This window comes from Amphiura filiformis, chromosome 12 (genome assembly GCF_039555335.1).
Source record: "Amphiura filiformis chromosome 12, Afil_fr2py, whole genome shotgun sequence".
NCBI classification, from domain to species: Eukaryota; Metazoa; Echinodermata; class Ophiuroidea; order Amphilepidida; family Amphiuridae; genus Amphiura; species Amphiura filiformis.
This window is the reverse complement of record NC_092639.1, coordinates 63,277,303-63,290,253: the sequence shown is the minus strand read 5'-3', so window position 1 is coordinate 63,290,253 and position 12,951 is coordinate 63,277,303. Positions and strand designations below refer to the sequence as shown.

At 37.3% G+C, this 12,951-nt stretch overlaps 1 protein-coding gene across 1 annotated transcript in view; it reads right to left on the bottom strand.

Annotated features, from left to right (window-relative positions):
- LOC140167004 (uncharacterized) overlaps positions 1-12,951 on the bottom strand; it is a 99,825-nt gene that overhangs the window by 51,044 nt on the left and 35,830 nt on the right. Inside the window, exons 22-28 of the mRNA XM_072190484.1 lie at positions 11,355-11,435; positions 10,472-10,507; positions 9,937-10,110; positions 5,891-5,971; positions 4,280-4,318; positions 2,171-2,365; positions 1,842-1,925 (exon numbers count right to left, since the gene is read on the bottom strand). Coding sequence (XP_072046585.1) covers positions 1,842-1,925; positions 2,171-2,365; positions 4,280-4,318; positions 5,891-5,971; positions 9,937-10,110; positions 10,472-10,507; positions 11,355-11,435 — 690 coding nt within the window. The remainder of the gene's footprint in view (positions 1-1,841; positions 1,926-2,170; positions 2,366-4,279; positions 4,319-5,890; positions 5,972-9,936; positions 10,111-10,471; positions 10,508-11,354; positions 11,436-12,951) is intronic.

The window sequence follows — 12,951 nt, the reverse complement described above, 5'->3', positions numbered from 1 at the left end:
TACCAGATGACAGAATCAGGTCCACACCACCTCCTATACATTTAGAATGAGGACTGAGACTAGTTTCATCCTTTATGGCTAAATGTGATAAGACATATGTTAATCACTGGAATTATAAGTCCATTCAGTGGAAGCACCTGGATCACCAACCCCTACGAAGTTCATAACGCGGTCACCATAGTGCAAGGTCTTCATCGCTGTTCTTCAGAGATTCAAGGATAATCTTGATGGCTGATCATTTGCCCAACGGAAGTACAATCATGGGCATGTGTCATAAAATTTGTATGGAAATATTGAGGCAAGCCATTAGGTTGGTGTCAGGAGAAGAAGGTTGGTGTCAGGAGTGGGAATGTTCTCGGCCCTGTACCCTATCCCAGTTCATCAAGCTGCCATTCATAAAATATGCATCATATAACTCAAGCAACCAGCTTGCAGTCCAGACATGGTCTCCAGTTAGTGAAATATATTTTAGAATTTTAAGTCCTACCTTCATAACATTAGGTTTGCTGGTGATCAATCCTGGTGAAGAGTGGCTCATGAAGCAATCAGAAGACTTTCATTTTGTTGCAAAAGGTTTCAAGTGAAATTGAGACAAATGCATTAAGGTATGCAGTGGCCATGCTCAAAAGTGAGAGAGGAAAAATTTGGCTGATGCTCTTTCATTTATCTTGTTTTACAAACTTATTGACTGCTCCTCGTACATGAAGGTATTTGAAGCGCTACTATTAATACTATCAGAGTAAATGACAAAAGAAAAAAAAACAAAAAACCAATAACAAATATAAAAGTATAATTCAGAAGATGCCAGAAATATTGGAAACCAATTTTTTAATTGACCAATTTTCTCATCATGATGTTTGTTACCAATTCCTCTCACAGCTAGGGATGTACCTAGGGTGTTGAATTTTGTGTGATTTGCTTGCTGTGTTGTTTTCTGTTTTATTGAGCCTCGATAACCCTAACCCTGCTTGGCTGGTTTGGGTGATGTGTATTATAATGAAATACCGGGATAAAAAGACAATCTCTTCCGACGTCAGGGCAAAGGCGTGCCGTGATTGGTTACTGACCTGCGCAGTATGGCATTTTCTGTCTAGCTGTCAGAATTTTAGATGCTATCTCTGTGTTTCATTATACCAATCCCTGTTACAGGGGATATTCCCAGGGTGCAGAATTTTGTGTGATTTGTTGGAGATAAGGTGAACTAATAATGTCAATAGCACTGGGATATGACATTATTTGTTATAGAATGAGGTTCATACAAAGAGGATATAACCAAATAGTAATGATTCAAAATCGCACCATGCATAAAGCTATGGTAAATCAGCCATCTTGGATTGTCACTCATGCGAGGCCAATTATATAGTACACCTCCAGCATTTATCGGCATGAGCCCGAAATCAATTAATGATTTGTGTGTTTAAGCTTATGTGCATGCGTACACTAAGCTTGTTATTAGGACAATGCACTAGACACAGAACACAAACAAGTTTACCGGGTACAATCCAACACATAATGTGGAAGTACACTATTTGTACATGGTGGAGTCTGCACTCTTTGGCCTTGCACTCTTTGGTTGTACCTCCTTGGGTTCATATCAGTCATATGATATAAAGGATGAGTAGCTTATCATGCTGAGTGATCCACATGTTAGCAGGTAAAGCAAAATATATTATGAAAATCTCTGAAAAAGTTCCAAAAGGTTCATTATTGTCTTCCTCATTATTTTTATATAGCAGTGATGTTTCACATCCTTTCAGGATATTTTCTCAAACCGATCATTTGGAACCTTTTTTCTACAACAGGCAAGGCAAATTGAGTCATTTGCATAATTCTTTTCTTACTTTGACACCTGAATGATCCTTCTATGTTGCTACATCTGCCAGCTGGACCACATAATCCTGGCATCAGCTCACATTCATTTATATCTGGCAAGGAAAAATCCAGGTAACAGGTGAGATTATTGGCTAATTACAAGATATACTGATCTGAGAAACCAATCAAGATAAAGCTTTTAGATCTCTTGGTACTCTTACCCTTAATCCCCTTTACCATATCTCTGATTGGCTAAGTAGCTGATACAGCCCTCACTTTAACCAATCAGAATAGTTCTTAGAGGCATGTGTACTGGCGGGTAAGTGCCCATGTGATTAACTTATTCATACAAACTTACCTACACAACTCCTAGTGAGTTTTACAAACATATATCCTCTATCACATGGCCCATGATCAGAGCAAGGCTCGCAAGACTCTTCTGTTCCCCAGCCTTGACCAACTGTTGTACAACATAATTCTTTACTGGTATAAAACCCTGGGATCTCTACAGAGCATACGCCACTTGACTCAAATGTAAAACAAAGGCCACTATCTGCATTTGACAAAGAAAAATTAAGCGGATGTTTAGAAGAGATTAAATACCAAACATGACCATGCATGCATAGGGATCACTGGAAACTCAGCTTTACATTATGAGACACTACGAGGGGGTATCCAAAGGTTTTTGAAATCACCCAGAAGTGAAGGAGCTATATGATGAAATTTTGTCAGTGTAACCTGCAAGATGGTGAAAATTAAGGCACGCAGCGTGATTAAGTTCCTGCATTTGAAGGGTTAGGCCTACAATGCTCAGAAAATCTATGATGAAATGAAAGCTATCTACGGTGATGATTGCCCATCACATGACACGGTTGCTTTTTGAAAAAGGAATTTCCAAACTGGCCACATGTCCCTCACAGATGAGCCAAGAAGTGGACGTCCATCACTTACGGATGATGCGGCCACAGTGAAGAAACTCAAGAAAGTGGAGGATCTTATCAGGAAAAGATTATGCGCCTACTGCCCATCTAGCGCCACTTGCAAAGAAAGTAAACATACTTATGAGACCATTTTGGACCATAATGTACATAAGGACCAGTAATTACACTGACAAAATTTCATTGATATAGCTCTTTCATTTCTGGGTGATTTCAAAAACTTTTGGATACCCCCTCGTATTACAGCTGACAGGAAAATGTTAAGACATTATGTAGACCGTTTTGACATTGTTTAAATGGATGATTGCAAAATCAGAACATCCTAAAATAATCTAAATTTGGGTTTTGTCATTTTTGGAACAAACATAATGTGCTATATCCACAAAATGGCTCAAGTAAAAGTTATCTAATAATCTAGCAGTTTACATGATGTAAGGTACAGTGTTTGACCTAAAAATGCCCGGGGGGTGGGGGCTAGTTATTAAAATTATGAAAAGAAAGTTACTAATGGGAATTTACACACATAAATATATTCAAAATACAGTGGTCAAAATCATTATAATCCTAAATTAGAAGGTTTAGATGGTAAATGTATTCAGTACATATTTGAATATTAGTAGAAGGTGCTAATAGGTCTAATACAGTAATAGTACTTTTACTCTTGCACAAGTGAGGCTTTTGCATTTGGAAACCGTGCAGAGATGCCAACTTTAACATCCAGAAAATAGGGAGGATTCAAAAAAAAAAAAACAGGTGCAAAAAATAATAGGGATGAGGTATTCAAAATTACATGAAACTAAAAAGGGCACAAAACTTGCCAGAAATAGGGAGGTTGCCAAATGTGAGTGTCAAAATGGACAAAAATGTTTACAAAAATAGGGAGCCTCCGGAGAGTTGGCATCTCTGACTGTGGTTGACACAAATGCAAGCAATCAATACTGAGATATAGCCATTGACAATTACAGAACAATTAAGTTACTCTAAATGTTTTACCAAACAAGTATGAGTTACTATATAACCAATATGACCCAGGTTATCTAACCCACTCAGGCCAAAGTCAAAAATTTTAGATATTGAGTTACTAACTTGCTCAGTACTTACACTTCTGATGTTGAATCCCCAGGTATCAAACACAATGGTTGCAAAGTTATGAACCTTTTATGTGTCCATTTTCTTAGTTTTTATTATTTTTCCCTCCTCAATTGTCACCTTTTCTTATAGTTTCATTATTGCTGACCTGATTGGATCAGATCTGATCACATATGACCTACTTATACTTGTTGATCATTTGGTTGAACATTTACAGATATAATGGGCTATTCCAGTTGCTATCCATACACCCCCTGTGGAAGGCATGACCTTAATTTTCCACACACAGGGGTGTAGATTTCAAACTGGGCCATCCATTCAGGTAACCTCATTTGAAATTCACCCTCCATATGTGTGGAGATGAAGGTCAAATCTTCCATAGAGAGTGTATAGATTTCAAATAGAAAAGCCCCAAATCTGAGTGTCTCTTTTTATCTTACCTCCACCTGAAGAACCTGCAGAGAGTGGACTACCTGTATCTGTGTAAAATAAAACAAACAAAAAAGCGTATTCTATATTGAATTGGAAGTAAGAAAACTAATTTTACACTAAAATACCAATCTTTGCAAGAGAGGCTTTTTAAATATCTCCCAAACTGTGAATATCAACAGAAGTTTAATTTAAATAAATGTGGTCTGACATATTTTAACCAATGATATACATGTATTATACTAATAGCTTGCAGTTTCCCTAATATTTACCAGGGGGCGGCCAAGATTGACTGAATTTTGACGTTGTCATTGGTTTTACACATGAACACGAAAATGTCTCAAATAATTCCAAAAGTGTATGCATGTTATCAAGCACTAATTTATCAGTCTAAATCCGTTGAGGTTCGACAGTGAACCTCATTGTAAGTACTGTTTTTTGAATTTTTTGTATGAATAACGCACGATACGTTATGATATATACTGAAAATTTCCTCTCACATGTATCAATGTATGCGTGGTGTAACGGTTAACATGTTTGCCTGCCATGCAAAAAAGGGTCCCGAGATCAATTCCCACTCCCGGGTAAAGTAATTTTTTTTCTTCACATTCATTTTGAATCCAAAATTATTTATTTTCATGTGAAAATGTATACATTGCACTGGGAAATATATTTTGTGCATTTTTTTTCTGTAACAGGGCCAATAGAGCTAAAAACGCAACCTTGGCTTGGGGAAAAACAATTACGTCCCGTCCAGGCAGTGTTGCCGTCATATTGTCTGTTTTGTTTACGCTGTTGGCTGTTGCCACATTGAATAATGTCGGCCACCATCGTCTGATATTTACTGCTTCATAGAATATCAAATATTCTTCTCCTGCAACATGGACTTATATGACTCCCCGTCTTATATTCAGGCAACATTGTGTATCCTACAGTCAGTCTTCTCTGAAGTACAAAGTACAGACGCGGACGCACACGTTGTGCCGACTTTGAAGGCACGCATACCTGCAGCAGAGACGCAGCACTGCGCACTGTTAACGCGCTGTATACGCGAGCGTTGTCACTTTGTACTTCAGAGTGGACAAACTGTATATGCCTTCTTACCTTCACAAAGAAATCCACCTTCTGTGTTTTAAGGTGTTTAATATGTTCCATTCTAATATAATGCTCGCACCAGTTGACATTAATTTGCATATATTACCACAACAGTTAGTATCCTATAGGCTGTATCTATAATTGAAGACTGAATTGAAAAGACTAGTTCGCATTTGATGTCAGGGCAAAGGCGTGATGTGATTGGTTGCTGACCTGCACAGCACAGCAGTTTTGGTCTGGTTGACAGGTCATACACAAACTAGTCTTTTTATCTTGGTCTTCAAATATACTTACCTTGATATATAGGAAACCATTCTCTGTGTTTGATACATTGCATTCTAATATTATTGACATTCATTCACATCTAAAACCATGATAAATTAACATTGTATATCTATATAAAACTATCCTCTGTGTTTTGACATGTTCCATTCTAACATAACTCTGGCAACAGTACAGTTGAACATTCATTCACATCTCTAACACCACAATAGTTAACATTGTATATCCTATATGTATCTACATACCTTGACATAGGAAACTACCCTCTGTGTTTTGACATGTTCCATTCTGACATAAATCTGGCACCAATTCACATTCATTTACATCTACAAAACAGAATGATTCAAAGTTATAAAATTATCAAATGTAATGTAAGTGTAAACACAGTAATTGCATTACATTTTACAACCCCACATACCATAGAATTCCGTCTACAAGCATATATGCCTCTAAACGAGGTTTTTTTTTGACGAAAGAGACGAAAGGCAAACACCCCCACAAACACATTAAAATAGATTGATCTTACAATAATATGTGTTTGTACAGCCGTCTATATCAATAATATAGTTGTTCAAACTCCAAATATTGCTTTTGTGGAGAGTGTCTGCCTCTCGTCTGTTTCGTCAAAAAAAAACTCGTTTAGAGGCATATATATGCTTGTAGACAAGGTTTTACGGTACTTCAGTAGGGTAGTACAGCCTTTGAGTATTCTTTCAGGAATTCTGTCAAAAATTGCTTCGAAGTAAGATTTTACTTTAATGATGTATATTCATATGTGACACGATCTGGTCCATGGGGGCCAAAGGCGGCAAATTTGAAACTGGATAAAGGTAAAAAAATGGAGTAAAAAACAATAAAATACATAAGAAAATTGACATCAAAAAACTTCATAACTTTAGAACCAAGTATGCTAGACCTTTGGTGTTTGCAGTAAATGATAGCCTATTGTATGTATAATGTAACTCAATTTTCAAAAATGCCTCCTTTGGCCCCCATGGACCAGATCTTGTCACATATGTAGCGGTAAATGTAAATAGAAAGCTAAGGGGGTGCCACAAAAAACAAGGCAGTTCTCGAACCACGAGTCTCGCCTGCTTTTCTGACCGCCTGCTTTTGCGATAACTTTTGGTAGAGAGGTAAATGAATTTGGCGGTTATCGGCTGGGCACGATTATCTGGCTGATGGTAACTGTACCCACCAAGTTTCATGCTTATGCAACAGTTTTTACTAATATGACCTTAGATGACCCCTGGTGGCCCTGAAATGACCTTCCAAATATTTGGTTTTAAAAGTTGACTGTACCCACCAAGTTTCATGCCCATACGACAGTTTTTACTAATTTGACCTCAGATGACCCCTGGTAACCTTCCAAAAATTTGGCTTTAAATGTTGACTGTACCCACCAAGTTTCATGCCCATCCAACAGTTTTTACTAATTTGACCTCAGATGACCCCTGGTGGCCTCGAAATGACCTTCCAAATATTTGGTTTTAAATGTTGACTGTACCCACCAAGTTTCATGCCCATACGACAGTTTTTACTAATTTGACCTCAGATGACCCCTGGTAACCATCCAACGATCTGGCTTTATAGGTTGACTGTACCCACCAAGTTTCATGCCCATCCAACAGTTTTTACTAATTTGACCTCAGATGACCCCTGGTGACCCCGAAATGACCTTCCAAAAATTTGGCTTGAAATGTTTACTGTACCCACCAAGTTTCATGCCCATACGACAGTTTTTACTAATTTGACCTCAGATGACCCCTGGTGACCCCAAAATGAACTTCCAAAAATTTGGCTTGAAATGTTGACTGTACCCATCAAGTTTCATGCCCATACGACAGTTTTTACTAACTTGACCTCAGATGACCCCTGAGTGACCTCGGATGACCCCGTAATGACCTTCCAAAAATTTGGCAAAACTAAAGAACTATTTCATCAAAGTAATAAATCAAAACAGAAAGATGCTTCCTTTACGAGTAATCACTCATTGAAAGTGCTACTTTGCTATACTTTACATGGAAAGCGACTATCTTAAAGTCGTCATATTTCCTTATTTACATGACCGATCAAGCTGTTATTTGGATATGTGATGCACAGTTGAAAATTAATTATTAAAAGATTTGGTGACCTCAGTTGACCTTTGACCTTGTATGTCACCTTTGACCTCACGAAATTGGATAAAGTATGTTGCGCTGAAAAATCAAATTTGGCAATACCAAAGAACTATTTCATCAAATAAATCAAAACAGAAAGATGCTTCCTTTATGAGTTATCACTCATTGAAAGTGCTTTTTTGCTATACTTTACATGGAAAGCGACTATCTTAAAGTCGTCATATTTCCATAATTACATGACCGATCAAGCTGTTATTTGGATATGTGATGCACAGTTGAAAATTAATTATTAAAAGATTTGGTGACCTCAGTTGACCTTTGACCTTGTATGTCACCTTTGACCTCACGAAATTGGATAAAGTATGTTGCGCTGAATATCTAATCAGGTCGAGTACCTCTGGCCACGCAACTCCCCACCAAGTTACGTCACTGTACCCCATACGGATCTCCAGATAATCTGTTCACAAGATATTTTGCTTATTACGCATATATTATGCAAATTAGGTACTTAATTACCATATATTACGCTCAAAATATAATCAGGTCGAGAACCTCTGGCCCCGCTTCTCACCAAGTTACGTCACTGTACCCCATACGGATCTCCAGATAAGCTGTTCACAAGGGTTTTTGCTTGATACGCATCAAATACGCATAAATTATGCAAATTAGGTACTTAATTAGCATATTTTATGCGCTGAAAATCTAATCAGGTCGAGAACATCTGGCCACGCTACTCCCCACCAAGTTACGTCACTGTACCCCATACGGATCTCCAGATAAGCTGTTCACAAGGTTTTTTTGCTTGATACGCATCAAATACGCATAAATTATGCAAATTAGGTACTTAATCAGCATATTTTGCGCTGAAAATCTAATCAGGTCGAGAACATCTGGCCACGCTACTCCCCACCAAGTTACGTCACTGTACCCCATACGGATCTCCAGATAGTCTGTTCACAAGGTATTTTGCTTATTACGCATAAATTATGCAAATTAGGTACTTAATTACCATATTTTGCGCTCAAAATCTAATCAGGTTGACACCCTTTGGTCATGCTACCCCCTATAAAGTTTCATCATCATAGCCCTTACGGTTCTCCAGATATCGCGTTCACAAGCTTTTTCCGAACACACACGGACACCCCCCCCCCCCACACGCACGGACACACCCCCACCATAGTGATTACTAAGTCTCTCCCTGAACATTCAGGCGAGACAAAAAGTGCAGTGATTTACAACATGTGCTTGTTTGACGTTTTCTACATCTGTGATGTCATCGGAGGTGTCTCAACAAAATCACTAGCAACAACATATTTTCAGAGCAATAACATCCGCTGAAGATGTCGGTTGACCCGGTGAAAGCGCTACAGTGAGTGTAAAATTGAATAGTGTAGAAGTTTAATTTTGCTTTCTATTTAAGGTTTTACTTGTTTGCCAAAACAACAGCAACAAACTATGAAAAATGAAGTGTAAGTAGGGTACAAATATTTTCTTACAATTTGCAACATACCCTTACAATCATGAATAAAACAATATACTGTCAGGTTGTGATACCCAAGCCTGAGATAAAATAAAATAAATAAATTCTGGATTTATATAGCGCCTTTTTCTAGATCTCAGAGGATTCAAAGCGCTATAATTTTACTGCCATGGTGAATCATCGCATCAACTAGGCTGGTTGCAGCTGAACCCGGCGCAAACCTATCCGCACTTAGATTGTAACATCCACCAATCTACAATGGTGGCAGATAAATAAATGCTGTCATTTATATATTGCAGCTTAGTAGTGCTTTACATTGCCACTATACTAGGATATATCACACCATATGGCTGCTAACAATGCCAGTAAGACTAAACCTGAACAGCTCCCCATTTTACACCTGGATGAGGTGAGACAAGCAAGATAAAGTGTCTTTGGCAAGGACACAGTATGTTGACCCTGGCCAGATTAAAACCCACAACCTTGTGCTCTTAGTGGTGCAGTTATTAAGATGTGGAAAATGCAAAAGTAGACATCTTCATTTTATTGGACTATTCCAGATGAAATCCATATATATACATCCTCCATAGATGAAATAACCTTAATCTCTCACACAGGGAGTGTGAATTTCAAACAGGGTTACCTAAATGGACGACTCCATTTCAATTTCAACCAGAATAGCCCACCTTACCTTTACAGCCACTTATGCTTGGAATGTATCCTCTATCACAAGAAGACTTAAATTCTGAGCAGGATTCACAGTAGTCCTGTGTGCCCCAGCCTTGCCCCAATGTACTGCAACATAATTCTAAGCTGGTGGCAAACCCTGGTACTTCTAAAGAACATGTGCCAGACTTCTCATAAGCTTAAACAGAGTCCACTGTCTGTAAGTCATAAAATATGTAAAAGAAAGATACAGATATTTAAAATTTACTTCATCACGGGGGATGGTAACAAGCATAAAATATGATGGATTAGAAGCAGAAAGATGTATGTCCAATAGTTGCCGGTGAATGATTGCTTATCCGATCTTAGCCATTTAGCTTTTTTGACATACAACAATTTCTGTTAGGATTATGAGTCTCAAAATCTCAATTGCATTTTGCCACGTTTGCTACACAGGCTTTTTGATGGGAATAAATATAGTAAGGTAACAAAAGACCCCATTAAATTCCAAGCTATTATATTATACGTGTTCCAAAGATCACAAGCTTGAAATGACTTACCACTGTTGTAATCTATTTTGACAGGTGCACCTTTAGCTGTGAAAAGAAAAACACAAGATCAAAGATAAGCTGCAGTACTTGTAGTGTTTACACTTATTATATTTTACTAATGAAGCATTTTGTATTTCAATTTGTTTATTGGGTTTTTTTAAATAATTTTTAACTATTACTCAATTGCTTCCAAGATGTGTAAAATAGCTTAAAAGGAGTGCATTTACCTATATTTCAATTCATTAATAACTCAATTTCACCAAAAGGTCACATACAAGGTCCTTGCAATGACTCAACAGATTGATCCCAGCTTCACATAAAATTACAAATACCGTTTTAACATTTGAAACAGGCAGGGTCTTAGCTAGAAATTGAGGGTTGCCCGTCATTTGAATAAAATTGCCTGTCCTAATTTGACCATTAAAACATTTACCAGACATCTATAGCCCATTGGGGGTTCAAAGAGTTCAAATATGTGCTGATATGGTCTTGTTCTACAAATTGGGTCTACTAAAAAGGTCAATTAGCTTCTCAAAACATACAATTTATAATATAGCATCTGTCAAAGGCATTAATTTTGCCTGTCCCAGGAGCAAACTGGCCGTCTAAAATGACATTCAGCTAGCCTAAAATTTCACTGGGGTTATGTTATGAGAAAAATATATGGTTTCATCTGATACCCAAATCTACATTTTGATGGGGTATGAAGTGGTGGATGAGGTTGTCAATCAGGTCACCAACCGAGATAAAATAAAACATGTCACTTACCAAATGTCATTTTGCTTGGTCTAAATTTACATACAAATATGAAGAGGTTGTTGTGGGATTTTAAATCTTCATGTAAAAAATGTTTGAAGGGATTTCCATGGAATAGTTTTCTTTTTTCTCTTACCTTCACATCTAAAGCTGCCTTCTACATTCCTACATGTTCCTCTTTTACACAATCTAGGCACCTCATCACATTCATTGATATCTAATATATGAAACAATTGCAATGCATTATACTTTATATTTCAAACTACAATATTTGGAAAGAAATCCTGAGGTGGAAAGATAAAATTAAAATGTTTATTATTAACTACTTTGTTTTTATATTTCACTCTTGCTAAAAAGTAACCTTTCTAAAATTTTCCCTTTTCCTTTCATTTCTACTTTTTTTTTTACAAGTTTACGACTTACGAGCGCCGGCTTGTTCTGTCTTCTTCCAATTCTTCTTCTTCTTTCCTCTGGCAACTCGTGACATTTTGCGTGACTTGCCACGTTTCGCCCTAGCTCTCTTATGCTTTGACAGATTTCAATCATACTTGAGCCAAATGACCACTGGACTAGGCCAAACCTTACATTTGACTTTGACCTGACTGTGACCTTTGACCTTGACCTTATGGCCAAAAAATGTTGATTTCACAAAAATGCTACTCCTTCCACAAATTTCATGCGATGAGGACATGGTTATATCATGTGACTCGACTTTAGTCGGTGTCTATAGGGTGTGCTCAGATAAGGGGTCAAAGGTCATTAAGGGTCATTTCGGTCAAAGTCTAAAAATATTCACAAAAAAATGTCTTTACAAATTACATAGCAGAGAGTCGCCATTAGCACACATGCATTGCTACTAGCCAGGGTCTTTAGGATGCCTACAGTTTTGGGGTCAAAGGTCATTAAGGGGTTACTTCAGGTCAAAAACTAAAATTATCAAAAATGTTCAAAATTTTTTTATCTCTTAATGTAAACAGACCAGAGTAATATAACCATCATACATGAATCAGTGCTACCTGATGTATGCATGGTATTTTTATTTTGGGGGTCAAAGGTCATTAAGGGGTCACTTCCTGTTTTTAGCTAAATAACTTTAAGAATTTTTATCTCAACAAATAAACATAGCAGAATTTTTTAATTAAAATTGGTACAATGCATTTTGTCGGTGTACGTAAGGTTTTTTTTCCATTGAAGTCAAAGGTCAATAAGGGGTCAAAAGGTCAATCAAAATTTAAAAAAATCAAAATCCATGTATAAGTTCCGATTAAGCTGAAATTCACCAGGAATCTTTCTTATGACATCCTAAGCACAATGCAAGAGCAGTTGACCCCATCCGTGACCCAAGGGTCAAGTTATAGGGGTCAAAGGTCAAATTTCGAAATTGGTCCAATCGAGCTCAAATTCAACAGGAGTTATTCTTATGACATTCTAAACATGTTAAAAATATTTATGACCCCAGAGGTCAAAGTTTAGGGGTCAAAGGTCAAATTTCTAAATTGCTCAAACTTGCCCCATTAAAGGTCGGCTTGTGTGTCATGTCTCGCATGACTTTCTATATAGCTCTTGTTCTTTCTTTGTCTAATTATATAAAAAAAATGCAGCGTAGGAAAATGAGTCAAGGAACCAAGTAATCATATTTATATCTCCATATATCTTGTGGTACTTGAGATAAGGCCAAAAACACATCAAAACAAACGATTTGGGCATATGCCCCCAATCAAGAACAATCATGC